A 17,657-nucleotide genomic window follows, 5' to 3' on the forward strand; every position below is an offset into this window, starting at 1 on the left:
CTGCCCTACAGCCTTTCTCCCCGAAAGTTGACTTTTACATCATTAATGTTATCCTTGTGTTTTCTCTACATACCACTTATGAATGGAACCATGCAGTGCTTATCTTTCCACATCTGTTTTGATTCACTAAATACTTATTTTACTTTTCTAAAGTGAGTAGTTTCAAACAGAATATACATACATACAGTTAAAAAAATCCTGCACAAAAATAGTTATAATTACATCAGGCAATATTAACATATACATTTAAGGCTATTAAATAATTTTCCAAATTCATATTATATATTAAAACATATCCTGTTAAGTCTCATGCTTAAGAATTCTCCATGACAAAGTGCTGTGTAAACAATACTGAAAATAAATTGTTTCCAAACGACTGGTTATTGACTATCATTGAAAATTATTCAAGTGATCTCAAGGCTGAATATGTGTATATATATTTTATACATACTCTGTTTACATAAGTATATAATATTTACGGCTCTTCATTTACATTCCACAGAAAGCAGGATTCAAAGACAGAATGAAGCAGCTAGATAATTTTAGTGGAATACCTGTTACTCTTCTATTTGTTTTAGGGTTTTTTCTTTTTAGATTTATTTTAATTTAATTTTATTTATTTTTATTTATTTATTCCCTTTGATTGCTCTTGTTGCTTTATTGTTGTAATTATTATTGTTGTTGTCATTGTTGGATAGAACAGAGAGAAATGGAGAGAGGAGGGGAAGACAGAGAGGGGGAGGGAAAGACAGACACCTGCAGACCTGCTTCACCACCTGTGAAGCGACTCCCCTGCAGGTGGGGAGCCAAGGGCTCGAACCGGGATCCTAATGCCAGTCCTTGTGCTTTGTGCCACGTGTGCTGAACCTGCTGTGCTACAGCCCGAATCCCTAGATTTATTTTTTTAAAGGGAGAGAGAACCATAGCTTCACTCATCTATATGATAGTGGGATTGAACACAGGACCTCAAGCTTGAGATGCCAGTGTTTTAACCATTTCCTAGATTGCTTTATTTTTTTTTAACAGAAACTGTCTTTAGAGGGATTCTGAGTTTATTTTTCCACTTCTATTACTTTGCTATATTAATATGGGGTAAGATGATATATTGTTTGGAGCAGAAGGTAGCAGGAAAAAAAAAAAGCAAGGAGCAAGATATGAAACCAAGAGAAGACATAACCCCCAGAGACTTTTACAATTGGGGTGAGTCTGGTTGTTTTTGCAGTTGTGAAGAAAACTTTCATTAGAGCCTCTTGGAAGTAATTCCTAGACTGAAATATTTTTCACAGATTAGGAAGATGGACACAGAAGGGCAGTAGTTGTTTGTTGAATCTTTGTGATTTTTTTTTAAATATCTTTACTGGTTTATTAGATAGAGACAGAAATTGAGGGGGAAGGGGAAGATAGAGAGGAAGAGAGACAGAGAGACACCTACAGCCCTGCTTTACACTCATGGATCCTTTTTCCTGCAGGTAGGGACTGGGGGCTTGAACCTGGGTCCTTGCTCATTGTTACATGTGTGCTCAGCCAGGTGCTCCACCCCCTGGCCCCTCTTGTGATTCTTAAAAGGAAAGTTATGAAGAAAAACGAGCAACCAAATGCAGTGTTGGCGTTTTTTTTGTTTGTTTGTTTTTTGTTAAACTGTAGTTATTTGCTTGCTGCAGACTGCGCAGGACTGATATGAAAATGCCAGGGGCACAATAGCAGCCAAGCGTGGTGAAACTAATTATGACAGATATGCTTGAAAAAGGTCAGGGATTGTGTGGCAGGATGGACAACATGCTCACAGTTTGCTGCTTCCATTACTGTGCACTAAAGCAAAACAACCAAGAGAACTGAGCAATTACCCAGCGAATTTAATCACTGCCATTGTTCAATGCTGACCATCCACTTGGATGACTTCTTATTTATTGTCCAAACCGTTTACTAACTGTATCTGCACTTACTTTCCTCCTTATTAGATATATGAGGAGTATGTGAAAATAAAATACACACATGTAGGACAATGATGATTTTATTTTGTTAGGTTTTATGTTTTGCTTTGTTTTTTTTTTTTTTTTCCTCCAGGGTTATCACTAGAAGCTAGGTGCCGCATTATGAATCCATTGCTACTGGCAGCCATTTTTTACTTTTTTCATTTTGTTTGTTAGGACAGAGAAAAATCAGGAGGGAGGAGGGAAAAAATAGAGAGAAAGACAGACATCGGCAGACCTGCTTTACCAGTTGTGAAGCTTCCCTCCTGCTGATGGACAACCAGGACTCAAATCCAGATGTTTGCACATAAGTACTATGTGCACTTAACCAAGTGTGCCACCACCCCCCTATTTTTTTTTGATCCCACCATAATTGTGTTTTACCTCCTATGGTAGGGCTAACAGACCTGGAAGTCCAGTCTGGAGTGGAAGAATCAGAGACAAAAAATAATGCCAATCCTAACAAAAGTCTGATTTCTACAGAAGGAACATTCAGCCCACCAGAAAAATAAGAAGCAAAAGAAATATTGCAAGATTTAAAGTCCAGGAGGAAAAGGAAGAAAAGAAGGTTGTTCTTGTTTATCCAATTATCTTACGATATCTTGTCCCTCTGATATTTTCTCTCCTATCAGTTCTCTCTTCTGAGTTTCAGATTTGAAGACATAATAGCCTGCTAGATCCCTCTGTGTGCTTTTTACCTCCAATTCAATTTATTCCACACACTTGATTTACTTTTCCCAACAAATTGACAACTCAGTTTTTGTCAAGAAAAACAACTAAATTATCTAAACTAAAAACACTTGGGCTTTATCTCTCTCTCTCTTTTTTTTTTTTTTTGAGGCAGTATCTTTCCGATCACCCCCAGTACCTGACCTATTATCAAATCTTTCCAATTTTACACTTGAAAAAAATCTTTCAATTGGTTTGTCTGTGAAGGTCCCTAATGCCTCCTCCTGCCACATATCAAGAAAGTAAAACACATGAAGTAATAAGTATTAAATCCATCATAGGTTATACGACCTCCACATCTGAACTCTCCATTGTCCTACTTGCTTAAGTATTGTCCAGGTTCCTAAGCAAAACTTGTACCAATCAAATTTTAACAGGTAAAGAACACATCAGTGAGGCCAGGTGGTGGCATACCCAATTGAGCACACAAGCTGCCAAGTATATGTACCTGGGTTTGAGCCCCTCATTCCCACTTGCAAAAGGGAAGCTTCACAAAAGGTCAAGCCACTGTAGATGTCTCTCTCTTTCTCCCTCACTACCTCCCCCTTCCCTCTCAATTTGTCTCTATCCAAAATAATATATTAAAGAAAAGAAAAAAAAAGAAGAAAGGGGGAGATGGGGCCACCCTCTCCCTTGATATTTACACTTTAAACAGGTAACTATCAGGTCTGAAGGACATTCCATAGTGAAGCAGGTCTGCAGATGTTTCTCTTTCTCACCCCTTCTCTATTTCCCCCACTCAATTCTGTCTTATCCAATAAAATGGGAAATATGGCCTTCGAGAGTAATGGATTCGTAATTTCAACACTGAGAACCAGCGATCACCCTGAAGGAAAAAAAAAAAAAAGGACATTCCAAGGCTCTCATAGAACTAGCATCTAGGATTTATATCTTGATGAAGACGAGAAAAATTTCAGAAGTTACAGATTTAACAACATGGCCTAGGATAAGGACAGTAGAGGCACAGAGTCAGGAAATTAATGCCTAAATTTAGTCAAGCTCAGAGAAGATGTTAAATCTGTCTCGAATCAAGGATGGGGTTTTCCTTTATTGAGCATCTGGCTTCCTCCCCATCCTCCTTCTTCGTCTCAGTGGGTCACACCATTTTCTTCCTTGTCATCTTCATTGTATATATGGAAATAACTGTTATATGAATGTGTCTCTGAAGTCTTCCTCCAGACTGATCTATTTTTTTTTCTGGCAGTGACTGGGAATAGTCTGGTACTAGGAGACTTTCTCATTAAGAAAGAACAGAGGGAACATGACTTCTCTTTCCCTGAGCTGTCAGCTAAGGCCTTTAATACAGAATAACTTTGCTGCTCAGGGGTAGACAAAATGAGCCAAAAATATAGACTAGTTCAGCTTAATTTGATGTTTTGAATTAATCCAAGAGCTAAGACTGGCAGTGAAATCTATGAGCTGGGAAGCAAGGGAGAGGAATATTACACTAATCATGTATTTCTTCTCTATGCTCATGTGATTCAAATGTTTTTAGCTAGATTCATATGAACTTTATTGCATTTATTTGGAAGTTAACTAGAGGTTAACCTTTGTATAGCAATCTATGGTACTTTGACAGGACAATGGATGATTTTTAGGTATACCCTCTCATCACATTCTAAATTTTTATTTGTGAGATAACAGGTACTCAACTCCAGTACCCTGGACAGAGTATCATTCACTTCCTTATTGCACTTTCCTGGCCTTTGAATGAGATGTTAGCATATATGGTCTTACAGGTAAACTTGAATCAAAGACTATCTGCATTTTTATATAAATTAGCCATCTAGGGGCTGGGTGGTGGCGCACCTGGTTGAGCGTACATGTTACAGTGCACAAGGACCCAGGTTCGAGTCCACAGTCCCCCCCTGCAGGGGGAAAGCTTCACAAGTGGTGAAGCAGGGCTGCAGGTGTGTCTCTCTGTCTCTCACCCTCTCTATCCCTCCCTTCCCTCTTGATTTCTGACTGTCTCTATCCAATAAATAAATACAAAATAAAACAAAAAAAAGTAAATTAGCCATCTAATAACTATTTACCATTGTGCCAAATATTATACTAAATATGATGGCAAACATGATTGTGACCAAATGTAGACATAAATCCTGCTTTTAACCAACGTGTAGTGAGTGGGAAAAAAATAGACATTGACCAAACTATGGGTATTATTATTATTTTGATTATCATTCTGGGCTGACTTTTATAGATAGACAGAGAGAAACAAAGATAGATAAAGAGAGAAGATTCCATAATGCAGAAGCTTCCCCTATAGCTTGTGGGTTGGGTTCAAGTCTGATTTACATGAATGTGGAAGCAGAGGACACCCCAGGTGAGCTATATTACTGGCTCTAAACAATTTTATAATCAATTGTCTAACCAGTTGTTGAATCCCTCCAATTTCACACTTGAAATATGTCTTGCACTTTTTCCTCTTCTTTTCATTCTTTTATCAGTGAAAGTATTTAATGCCTCCTTATGTCATAGGTGGACTCCAGTGAGATGACCAAGAGGGTGACTTAGTAAAGAGAATCCAGAAAAAATTTCACCGAGGATTCAACTCTAAAGAATGTATAGTGTTGGGGTGAGGCAGTTGGATAGTAGCACACTGGGTTAAGCACATATAGTAGTACCAAGCACAAGGACCTGAACAAGGTCTGGGTGTGAGCCCCTGGCTGCCCACCTGCAGGGGGTTGTCACTTTACAAACAGTGAAGCAGGTCTGCTGGTGTCTTTCTCTCTCCCTCTCTATTTCCCCTCCTCTCTCAATTTTTCTTTGTCCTATCCAATAAAAATGGGGAGAGCTGCCAGGATCAGTGGATTCTTAGTGCAGACACTGAGCACCAGATCCCTGGAGGCAAAAAAAAAAAAAAAAAGAATAGATATAGTTTGACCAGGGAAGAAAAGAACATTCCAGAAAAAGGCCTATACTATAGGAACCGACTGGTAACACAGACAGTGAGGAGAAATGTAAGTGAGAAAAGGTTCTTAATGAAGACAAAAGTGAGTACATATGATTCCTCATTTTATTGAGGGATTAATGACTTACAAGATAGTGTTGACACACAGGTATACCCTCTCATATCCCCATGACATGAGGTGTCTGCAAGAGACACTATTGTCCACCATAGGTCCTTTGTCATCTTCATGCACTGGGTAGGAGCTTAGCACCCTTCTATCCTATACTATGCCTTCCTCTCCCAGAGTGCTTTGTGTTACTCACATGAGAACTTTTAAGCATCCTGGTTATGTGTAGGTGGGAGGGAGACTCCTGAGTTAGCTCAGTCTGGAAGCAATGCTATTTTTCTTCGGAATGTTACTGGATGACTAGTCACCTGCTATATGAATTTCAATAATCAGTAAACATGGATTTCATGAGATATTTTTTTTCTGAGAAGAAACCCATGTGGTGCCCAATTCAAGTTTTGTAAAGTGATCCACCATTATGTTTTTAGCTTTCTCATTAGAGAAAGAGAGGGAGAGGACTTTACTTGGGTCTTTTGTTTTTAAATTTTTTATTTGGGGTTTTAAATTATGCAGATAAGTTATATAATTTTTTAATGTAAGAAGTAGAACTGGCTATTCAAACTTAGTGAGTAAATAGATACAACCCATGGAAAGTAATTTATTGCATTTCCTTATGTTCAAAATTTTTGTACAAAATTTAAGTGTAATTTAATTCATGTTATTACTGAAGAGAAAATGATCAATTCTCCTTGCATATATAGAAGAAACATTGAATGTTTTAATGTTCATGTTATTATTCATTGCATTTTTATATTTGAGTAAAATATACTAAACATAAAATGTACACAGTAAAAATGGGATTTTTAGCTTTCAATTTCTTTAGTAAAAATTAATCTTATTTACGTAGGCACGTATGTCAAAATGCGTATGTAGAATCGTGTACAGTAAGTAATATATTCTATAGAACTTTATCATCCTATTTATTTACTTTTATTGGGTAGAGACAGCCAGAGATTGAGGGATTGGGGGAGATAAAGAAGGAGAGAGACAGAGAGACACCTGCAACACTTTACCACTTGCAAGGCTTCCCCCCTGCAAGTGCGGGCTGAGGGGGTTCAAACCTGGGTCCTTGCATACTCAACATGTGCACTCAACCTGGTGTGCCACCTGCCCCCCATAGCATCCTATTTATTTATTGACTACTATTATTTCATTTTGCTAGTTTATTTGTTGTATTCATCTATGTACCATAAATGATTAAAGTCATCTGGCAATTATCTTTCACTTGGTTAACTCAGAAAGGTCTCCTCTAATTCTATCCATTTTGTCTTAAATAATGCAATGTGATCTTTTAATGGAATAAAACAATAGGCTATTGACTATGTGGTCTATAACTTTTTTATACAGTCATGTATTGAAGAGTGTATGTATTGATTCCATTTTGGACAGGTATGAATACTGTAGTTGTGAAATCGAAGTACAAATATTCTTTTGAATTACTGTGTGTTCTTACTGACTTTTCTTCCTTTCCATTTCACCCCCGTTTCGTCATACACTTATTCTAAAAAATTTTGGGTTTATTTTAACACTAACAATAAAGACATACAATATTACAGATGTTGTCTATACTCAGATAAAGTCAAATGTGAATAGGTCATTACTTTCTACATGTCCCATTTTTCAATAGAATATCTTAGTTCCTGTAATATAGAGGAAATTGATTCTTTTGAATCACCTGTTGATAAAATCATGGATTGACTGAGGGGTCTGTTTCAAGGTGTACTCATTTTGAACTAAGGTTGACGGAACATCTACTATGTAAAATTTTCTCCTCCTCCTTCTTCTCTTCCTTCTCCTCCTCTCCCCCTTCTTCTCTTCCTCTTCCTCCTTTTTCTCCTACTTCTTCCCCTTCTTCCCTTTCTTCCCCTTCTCCTCCTCCGCCTCCTCTTCCTTCTTCTTCTCCAAAGTACTTATAAGCTCTGGCTTATGGGGGTGCAGGGGACTGAACCTATGACTTTTGAGCCTCAGCCATGAGAATCTCTTTGAAATAACCATTATGCTACCTACCCCCCTCCCCCGCCCATGTAAAATTTTCTGTCCAGGGTGGAAGAAAACATGTCCATTTGGAAGACTCATTGTCTTTCTGCACTCTCTTCACAACTCCCAGTAAATCATGTAGTCATTCTCTGCTCCTTAATCCATTCAGGAATTGGGTGGGTACTTAACTTCAGTGACACCAAATGAGTCACATTTAGTAGTGCAGAGAGAAATGGTCCTTTGACTCCTGATTATATTTACATGAGAAGGAGAGAGAAGTAATATTCGAAAATCATCTAATTAATGATAAGTGTCTCTAATTATCAAAGAAATTCAAATAAAGACAACAGTGAGATATCACTTCACTCCTGTAGAAATGTCATATATTAGAGAGTAAAGTAACAACAAATGTTGGAGAAGTTGTGAGGGTAAGGGAAAGCTTCTACACTGCTGGTGGGAATGAAACTGCTACAGCCCCTTAGGAGAGCAGTCTGGAGAACTCTGAAAATACTAGAAATGGGCATACCTTATGACCCAGAAATTCCTCTCCTGGAGATATATCCTAAAAGGTCTATGTATACCTATGTTCATAGCAGCACAATTTGTAAAGCCCATCCTGCAAAAATTAAATAAAAGGCTATTTTTGGATGGTGTTTTGGAGCATCTATAATCTGCAGGTTTATGCTGTCCTTAAAAACCACAGTAATAGAATAGGTAAAGAAAGGAATGTCTTAAAAATTTAAGTGGCTGACACACAATATAATATTTTCTTGATTTTTATTTTAATGAAAGTGAGATATAGGGAGAAAGAATAGAACAGATTTTGGTGGTGCTGAGGATTGAATTTAGAGCCTTAGAGCTTCAGTAATTAAAGTCTTTGGGTAAACTATTATGCCGTCTCCTCAGCTCCATGGTGTTTTCTAATTCCAAATGACACAAACGAAACTTCATCATTTTTAACAACAGAGTAGTATCCCATTATGTATATATAGGACGACTTTTATTTTCTTTGCCATTTACCTGTTCATGGACACCTGGCTGCTTCCAAGTTTGGGCTATTGTCAATTGTTTTATTATAATCATGGATGTATGTAGATCTCATCTGATAGGTATTTTTGTCTCCTTTGGGTACATCCCATGAAAGAAATTGCTGTGTCATTGGGTTGGCCCATTTCTAGTGTTCTGAGAAATCTCCAGACCATTTCCCACAAGGGTTAGACCCACCATCAACATAGAAGTGTCCCTTTTCCCAACACCCCCATCCAACGCTTGTTACTGTCCTTTTTAATGTATGGCTTTCTCACAGATGTAAAGTAATATCATTGTTGTCTTTGTTTGCATTTATTCTATAATCCTTGATTTTGAGCACTTGTTTATGTGTGTGTTGGACCTCTGGATCTCTTCCTTGGTGAAGTTTCCAATCTAAACCATTTCTTACTCATCATAATACACATTTCTGTAACCTCCTTGGAATAGATAGAAAATAATGTCTTAAATAAATGAAGTATGCATTAAGGTTTTGGAATTTTTTTGCTGTAAAAGTGTTCATGCATTACAAACTAGGGAAACACAGGAGCATAATTTAAGATTATACTCAAGTTTGAAAACATTTGAAGTACTGGCTCTGTAATTTACTAGTTGAGTGATTTTGGGTATTTTCTTTAGCTTTAATCTTTAAAAAATGAAAATAGAGTAAGGATATGATGTCTTCTTTCCACTTAGTGAAACTTTGTTTCCTACATAAGTTACCTGTTTTTCAATAAAAATTCCAAACTACATTGGGGAGATTTGCCACAATAACACACACACACACACACACACACACACACACACACACACACACACACAAGACTAAGTTTCATCCCTGGTCCCATTAACAGGTAGAGCTGAGCAGTGCTCTGGCAAAAAAAAAAAAAAAGAAAAGAAAAGAAAAAAGAAAAAAAGAAAACATTTAAAATAAAAGAAAAAAAAACCTGAATTTTTTGGCTGAAACCAGAAAGACCAAAAGACAAAAAACACTTTTAAAGCTATTAAAGAAGAAGAAGGAGGAGGAAGAGGAGGAGGAGGAGGAGGAGGAGGAGGAGGAGGAGGAATAAATACAATAGCTTATACATGCATAATATTTCCCAGTTTTCCATATAACAATACAACCCCCAGTAGGTTTTCTGTTATCATTTTTGGACCTGTATTCTCTCCCCCACCCACCCCAGAGTCTTTTACTTTGGTGCAATATGGATCTAGCTATATTTTTATAAATGACAGGATGTCCTTGTTCTCATAGCTAAATGATATCAGTGTGTGTGTGTGTGTGTGTGTGTGTGTGTGTGTGTGTCTGTTTGTGCATCCTGTAAAAGTAGTTTTGTTTGTTTCCCTATCTTGGTTATTATGAATAATTCTGAAGGCAATATTGGAGAGTAGATAGCTCTCAAAAATCTTATTTTAATTTCCTTTGGATAAGTTTCAAAAGTAGGATAATTAGACCATATGGCGGTACTATTTTTAATTTTTGAGGATATTTCCATACTACCACAGGACCTGACCAATTTGCTTTGCCACCAGCAGTGAACAAGAGTGCTTCTGTCTCCACACACACCCATGCCAACATTTGCTAGACCTTGCTTTGTCTTGTGATAGCATTCTTTTTTTTCTTATTTTTTTAAATATTTATTTATTTCCCTTTGTTGCCCTTGTTGTCTTATTGTTGTTGTCATTGTTGGATAGGACAGAGAGAAATGGAGAGAGGAAGGGAAGACGGGGGGGGGGGGGGAGGGGTGAGATAGACACCTGGAGACCTGCTTCACTGCTTGTGAAGTGGCTCCCCTACAGGTGGGGAAACTGGAGCTGGAACCAGGATCCTTATGCGGGTTCTTGCACTTTGCTGCACCTGCGCTTAACCCGCTGCGCTATTGCCGGACTCCCATAGCCATTCTTCTTCTTTTTTTTTTTTTTAATTTTTTAATCTTTATTTGTTGGATAGACACAGTCAGAACTTGAGAGGGATGAGGGTGACAGAGAAGGAGAGAGACAGAGAGACACCTGCAGCTCTGCTTCACCACTTTTGAAGCCTTCCTCCTGCAGGTAAGGACCAGTGGCTTGAACCTCCATCCTTGCACATTGTAACATGTGCGCTCAACCAGGTGCACCACCACCTGGCCCCTCTGTGATAGCCATTCTAACACGAGTGACATCTTGTCGCAGTTTTGATTTGTACTTTGATAGTTTAGTGATGCTGAGAACCAACCTTTTCATGCTTCTATTGGCCATTTGTATGTCTTCTATGGAAAAACATCTTCTATGCAGTTTCTTTGTGCATTTTCTAATAGTACTGCTTAATATTTTTGCTATTGAGCTATGTGGGTTATTTATATATTTTATATACTAATCCCTTATAAGATTAGTTAAATACATTTTTCCAATCCATGAATGACTTCCAATTTTGTTGATTATTTCTTTTGTTAAGTAAGCTTTTGATTTTTTTTTTTTTGCCTCCAGGGTTAACACTGGGGCTCTGTGCCTACACTAAGAATCCACTGTTCCTAGAGGCCATTTTTCCCATTTTCCTGTTCTTATTGTTATTGTTGTTGTTATTGTTATTTTTGTTATTGTTGTAGGATAGGACAGAGAGAAATTGAGAGAGAAGGGGAAGACAGAGAATGGTAGAGAAAGATAGACATCTACAGATTTGCTTCACCACTTGCGAAACAACTCCCCTGCAGGTAGGGAGCCAGGGGCTGGAACTGGATCCTTACCCTGGTCCTTGTGCTTTGTGCCACCTGCGCTTAACCCGCTGCACTACCGCTGACCCCTGAAGTTTTTAAATTTGATGTTATCCATCTCTTTTACTTTTCCTTGGATCCCTCTTATTGGTAGATTTTAGTATAATCATGTCCGTAATTATAGTGAACATGACTAAACACATTAGTTAAAAGAAATGATAAAGTGAGATACTTTTAAAAGATAAGATAAAATATCCTGTTTACAAGAAATCACATTATACATGTCAATGTGTCATGAAGAGCAGAAGTCTAGAAAAAGGTAAAACAAAGACAATTGGAGATACAGGGGTTAAAATGGAGGTGGAGAGTGGGGAAGACAGTGGATCACAGTGGAGAGAGACTGGCACTTTGGTGAAGGGTGATGTTTGTAAATCCATAATTCAGCAGATGTGAAATTGTGCTCTTTGTCCTATTGGCTAAAATGAAAAAAAAAAAGGGGGAGAGGAAAAATTACCACCAGGAGCACTAGGTTGATAGTACTGTTACAGAGCACCGGTGATTAGAGGCATAAACAAACAAACAAATCAACAAATTCTAAATACCCAGGCTTAAAGACTGCTACAAACTTTGAGATAATTCTTTTTTAATTTTTTTCTTTTTCTTTTTTAATTTGGTAGGACAAATAAAATCTCAGGGGAGGGCAGGATAGAGAGGGGAAGAAAGAAGGACACCCGCAGACCTGCTTCACCACTCATGAAGCTTCCTGCTGCAGGTGAGAAGCTGGGGGGAGGGGAAGGGAGGGCTCATGATGCTAATATGTGTGCTAAAGTGTGCCATTGCTCACCGTAAGAGTTATCTTTTTGGTAGACAGGCTACTTATTGCTGGAAACAAGAATTAAAACATCAACTGTAGTCAAGCAATGTGTGTTTTTCAAAAGCTCAGCCTGTGATGAATTTCTCATTACAATGACAATACAGAAAGCCTTACTACTAGGGACTGGGGCCTGTCAAACCTAGTAGAGTGCCCACATTACCATGAGTAAGAGCCAGGGTTCAAGGCCCCAGTCTCTACCGGCAGAGGGGAAGCTTTGAGAGTGGTAGGGCACTGCTAGGGCTGTCTGTCTTCTCTCTCCTCTCATTGATAAATACATGGGTATATAAATAAACTTAAAAAAAAAAAAGAAAGAAAACCACCCCATCAATGTGTCTTGAAGCCCCACTTCCCCAGAGCCCTACCCCCACTAGGGAAAGAGAGACAGGCTGGGGATATGGATCAACCCGTAAACGCCCATGTTCAGCGGGGAAGAAATCACAGAAGCCAGACCTTCCACCTTGTGGACCCCACAATGACGCTGGGTCCATGCTCCCAGAAGGATAAAGAATAGGAATGCTATCAGGGGGAAGAAATGGGGTATGGGGTTCTGGTGGTGGGAACTGTGTGGAATTGTACCCATCTTATCCTGATATGGTCTTGTCAGTGTTTCCATTTTATAAATAAAAATTTAAAAATAAAAGAAAGGGAAGCTTTATTATTTCCATGGACTCAAGTAAACCAAACATAAGAAAAAGAACAAAGTAATACAGGATTAAAAGCACAAGCAATTTACAGACTAAGAAAAGGTTGGCTTCTTAATCTTTGATTTAGCTTAGCTGTGCCAAGATGGCAAACTATTTCTGTTTGCAAAAGGGATATGTTCAGCGTCTAGTGCCTTTAAAAGGGGATTAGTCTGCTCCCCATGTATTTTAATGATATCAGTATTTTTTCCAAGCTGTGCACCAGTTTCGTCTACTTCCGCCATTTAAAATAGAGATTTTTCGACTAGTAGGAGGAAACAATAAAGTGGAAGAGGTGAGAAGAACTGCTTGGATAATCAGCTCTGCAACAGTCAATTGTGGAGACTTCTCAACATAATGAGTTTCTTCATCTGACTGCCTTCTGCTTCACAATGTTCAGCGAGGATGTTAAGATCCCCACATTCAGCATCATGAACTCACAGGGTGAGTGCATTTAACAGACCGAATGACACCTGATAAACTGTAAACCTTGCAATACATGCTCTCAGCAAAAGAGACCAGTTTTTTTTCTCTGACTATGGGACTTCCGTACAATGTACTACAGTGATAGAACACCTTGGATGAGAATCCTTGAATTTCTTTTATTTCATGGTGCATAGTTATTGGGCTTTATTGAATCACACAAGTCTCTGGTAAGATAGATCATTAAAAGAGTACCACTAAAATTTATTGATCTATAAAACTGATGTTTTAGGGACTGGGTGGTGGTGCAAATGGTTGAGAGCACATGTTCCAAAGTGCAAGGAACTGAGTTCAAGCCCCCAGACCCCATCTGCAGGGGGGAAGTATTTCAAGTGGTGAAGCAGTGTTACAGGTGTCTCTTTCCCTACGGCAACTTTCTATCTCAATTTCTGGTCATCCCTATCCAATAAGTAAATAAACATAGTACATTTTAAAATGATGTTTTATTTGAATCAGACACCTACTCAGAAAAATATCTGGGTTTTAAGTCTATGACACAGCTCACATGGGAGCATTTTCTCTTTACACAGTTTGGCTTTCTTATTCGAGAGAGCTAGTGATTTTTTAGAAAATATGAAACACAACCCATGCTATTCATTGCACTATTTATTTATTTATTTATTTGTCTCCAGGGTTATTGCTGGGGCTCGTTGCCTGCACTACGAATCCACTCCTCCTGGAGCCTATTTTTCCCAGTTTGTTGCCCTTGTTGTTATTGTGCTTGTTGTAGTTGTTATTGTTGTCATAGCTATTGTTGTTGTTGGATAGTACAAAGAGAAATGGAGAGAGGAGGGGAAAACAGAGAGGAGGAGAGAAAGATAGATACCTTCAGACCTGCTTCACCACCTGTGAAGCAACCTCTTGCAGGTAGGGAGCTGGGGGCTCGAACCGGGATCCTTACGATGGCCCTTGAGCTTTGCGCTTAACCCACTGCGCTACCACATGACTCCCTCATTGTGTTTTTTTAAAAAAAGATAGTCACAGTAAAAATTAATTGGAGCATTCAGAGACATAAGGTAAAAAAACATAAATAATGCCTTCAAAACATGCTTTCAAGTTTCTAAAATACATACATTAAACAAAGTTTCAGTTTAACATCCACAGAAAGCTTTTGATGTAAATTCCAATCATTTGTATCTTTAATTCATAAAAAACTTGAAGCTGTGAAATCAACAAAAACATTGTATAGTTAACTTTTTGCAACAGCAAACCACTTCATTTTCTCTGCCCAATTGTTGAACGGAATGTGCTAAGTTGTTGATTAGCCATCAACAACTTAATTTTGTTAGAGGCTGAAAATGTTTTCTTTCTAGAATAACAGAAATCTTGATTGATAACTTTAAATATGTCCTAATTTTCTTGAGTAATTATAGTGTCCAATATCAATTCTTTACCTTTAAGTCTTGTGAGCAAGTACTCCAGTTAACATAAGATCACCCACCGCACAACATTTTAAAATTCCAGTTTATGTTTTTACATGTCAACACCTATGACTTTTAACACAATATTGTACAAAGGAAATGATGGCTCTTCTACTCAGTGAAATATAGTTAAAATGAACTCATCTACTGGATCAAACTTAGTATTTTACAGGAATAAAGAAACTAATAAAACAGCTGAATTACAACTATGCTCTGTAGAAATGTAGCATGTTTTTGAGGGATAGTTAATGTTCAAAAGGGTTAATTGCTACAGTTCATGTTAGATTTCTTGCAGTGCTTTTTATAAGCAACTACAAGACACAGAGCAATGCTATTGAACGTGTTTTGCTCTTTAGAAGGCCATTTTACAGAATAACAATCGATGTAATTCTAAGGAGTTATTGACATGATACATCTATAGAATTTTGGGAAAAGTTTCACCTGTTTGAATAGGGATGCAGTCTTCATTTTGGCACTCAAGTATTGATTGGCAAAACTGGACTTTAAGCAAAGAACCTCTTATAGTATACAGTACCTTCAGTGGACTGTTGATAGCACATCATTTACCATTTCATTATAAAGTACTAATTTCTGATCCATACCCCACCCCCCTCCCCACAGTTCTTATTGTCCTTACCATGCACTGAGGCACTGGGCTAAGGCTGGAGATTTTTCACTTGATACATAGAAACTAAATTACACCCCACAGCTCAGGGATGCTTGAAGAGGAAGTGCCTGTGGAGTTGGGGGACCTCTACCCCACTGCAGAAGATAAAAAATGATTCATGTCTCTAGATGGCAGCCTCCAACTCAGCTGTGAAGCCATCTCCATCCTGTTTTACCACCCCACCTCCACTCCCACCCCCATCTTCACTACTTGGCAATATAGTAGCAGCTCTGTGTGTGCCCTTGGGCAGACGCTGGGTTATGCTACTCTTCAAGTGAGCCAGTTTAAACCGTTATGTCAGTGCTGCATGATTTCAACTGGCAGCTGCCCAGATGTTTGCTTGGGAAGGGGGAGAAGGATTGAGGAATGATAAGATAGTCAGGCCTAAATACCTTGCCCAGCCAATGGTGTGATCAGCCAGGAGACACTTGTTTCTTTCCAGCAGAACATCCTAAGCTCTCCCTCTGAGTGGAGTTCAGTGACAACACAAAGAGCCCAACAGCCACCTGTCCACCTGGGGGAAATGGGGAAACAGCTGGCTCAATAGCCCCAAGTTATCCTTGAAGTCCAGTCAGGGGTAGAAATTAAACAAAAACCAAAAGAACAATTTCTTCAATAGGCTAACAACTGAGTTGTTTGGCACAGAGCAGAGGCAAAAGAAGAGAAAGACACAGGAGGCAACAAACCAGGGAAATACTTTGCTCCTTACCAGGCAGGATCCTAGGTGACAAGTGAGGGGACTCCAGAAATGATTGGGGCAGCCAGAATGACCCCTCAGTGGGTGGCCTTGGGAAGCTAAGGAGGAAGTCCAGGCTGGAAGGGGACTAGAGGGCATCTCAGGAGAGGACCTGGGGCTTTTCAGTCCAATAGTCTTGTCAAGTGCAATCTAGGAGTGGGCTCATTCTCTGTTCACCCCCCCCCCAGCTTTACCTCCACATGCACTGCCATGCCAGTTCAGTCTAGACACTCGTCCTGTTCTTGTCTTGCTCGTTTTATTTTATTTCATTATTATTAGTATTATTTCCCTACCTTGCTTGAAACCTGTCTTCCCAAGGTGCAAGACCTCTCCAGGCTGCTTCCACGGAAGGTCTGGTTGCTGGATCCCCCCCCCCCCCAGCTGAGCGAGCCGGCCAGCGCTGTCCCCCAGCCTGTGGCGCTCGGAGCACAGACCGCACCCAGCTCCCAGCATCGCCCAGTGCATGGGGCAGCGCACAGGGAGGGATCACGCTCACCAGACAGCGGCTCATCTTATGCCAAATGCACCAACTCCAGTCTCCTTCAGCGGAGCCTTGAGCCCTGTACGCAGGACAAGTTCATGCGCGCAAAGGGAGAGTTCCAGGGACCCCGGGTTTGGAGAAGAAGAAAGCTGGTCTTACCTCAGTTGGGAGAGCAGGGAGTTGCCATCCATGATTGGAGGAGGGAGGTGGAAAGTGCGGAGCAAGGACTGAAAATCTAGGATCTGACAACCTGCTCCCAGAATGGGGACAGACAGAGCGCTAGGACAGAAAGGCAGGCGCACAGGCTGGGATCTCAGAGCCGCTGCTGCTGCTGCTACAGCTGCTGCCAGAGTCACTCGCTCCTCCCCGGCTAGGAAGTGCAGTGGCCACTGTGGAGGATGCCCTCCCCGCTCCCTGCTCCCTGCTCCCAGCTCAGATCCCTCAGGAACACTGGGTCCAAGCTCCAACCCTCTCTGCTGGCTTCTGCCCTCCTCCCTGGCAGCCCAGGCTCAGCTGCTTCTGAACAAGCCTGGAGGGTCCCCAGGCCCAGTGGAGGGGACTGTGACACAAGTCCCTCTGCCTTCTCTGGGGTCAGCTCACCTCCTCTCTCTTTCTGTCTTCTCTCTAGCAGACAAGGGAGCCCTGGAATTCTTTAGCCACTTTGCCACATTCACACCCTGGGCCCCCAGCAATTCCTGCTTGTCCTCACTGAATGGCCATTTCTTTGGTTGTTTCTCTTAATTTTACTTTGTCTTCACCTCAGTCTATATTGCCACTGATCCCTAATACTGATGTCCTAGGCCTTTCTTTTTCCTTGAACTTCTTTTCCAGGTTTTGATTGATTTCTTCATAACACTCATGCACCTTTAAAATTTTATTATTTGATATATATTATATACATTA

General features: G+C 39.7%; 1 protein-coding gene across 7 annotated transcripts in view; it reads right to left on the bottom strand.

The window, feature by feature from the left end:
* The window catches only part of SPHKAP (SPHK1 interactor, AKAP domain containing), a 127,150-nt gene extending 109,862 nt beyond the window's left edge, over positions 1 to 17,288 (bottom strand). For 3 of the 7 annotated variants that reach the window (XM_060193690.1, XM_060193688.1, XM_060193687.1), the window contains exons 1-2: positions 16,914 to 17,287; positions 16,567 to 16,833 (exon numbers count right to left, since the gene is read on the bottom strand). In XM_060193690.1, the coding sequence (XP_060049673.1) occupies positions 16,567 to 16,833; positions 16,914 to 16,945 (299 nt within the window). In that variant the 5' untranslated portion in view covers positions 16,946 to 17,287. Of the gene's footprint in view, positions 1 to 15,929; positions 16,052 to 16,566; positions 16,834 to 16,913 lie in introns of those variants that run through there. The other 4 variants (XM_060193689.1, XM_060193694.1, XM_060193692.1 and 1 more) reach the window with 4 other exon arrangements.
* Positions 17,289 to 17,657: the final 369 nt, after the last annotated feature.

The sequence above is a fragment of the Erinaceus europaeus genome, chromosome 7, assembly GCF_950295315.1.
Source record: "Erinaceus europaeus chromosome 7, mEriEur2.1, whole genome shotgun sequence".
Lineage (NCBI taxonomy): Eukaryota > Metazoa > Chordata > Mammalia > Eulipotyphla > Erinaceidae > Erinaceus > Erinaceus europaeus.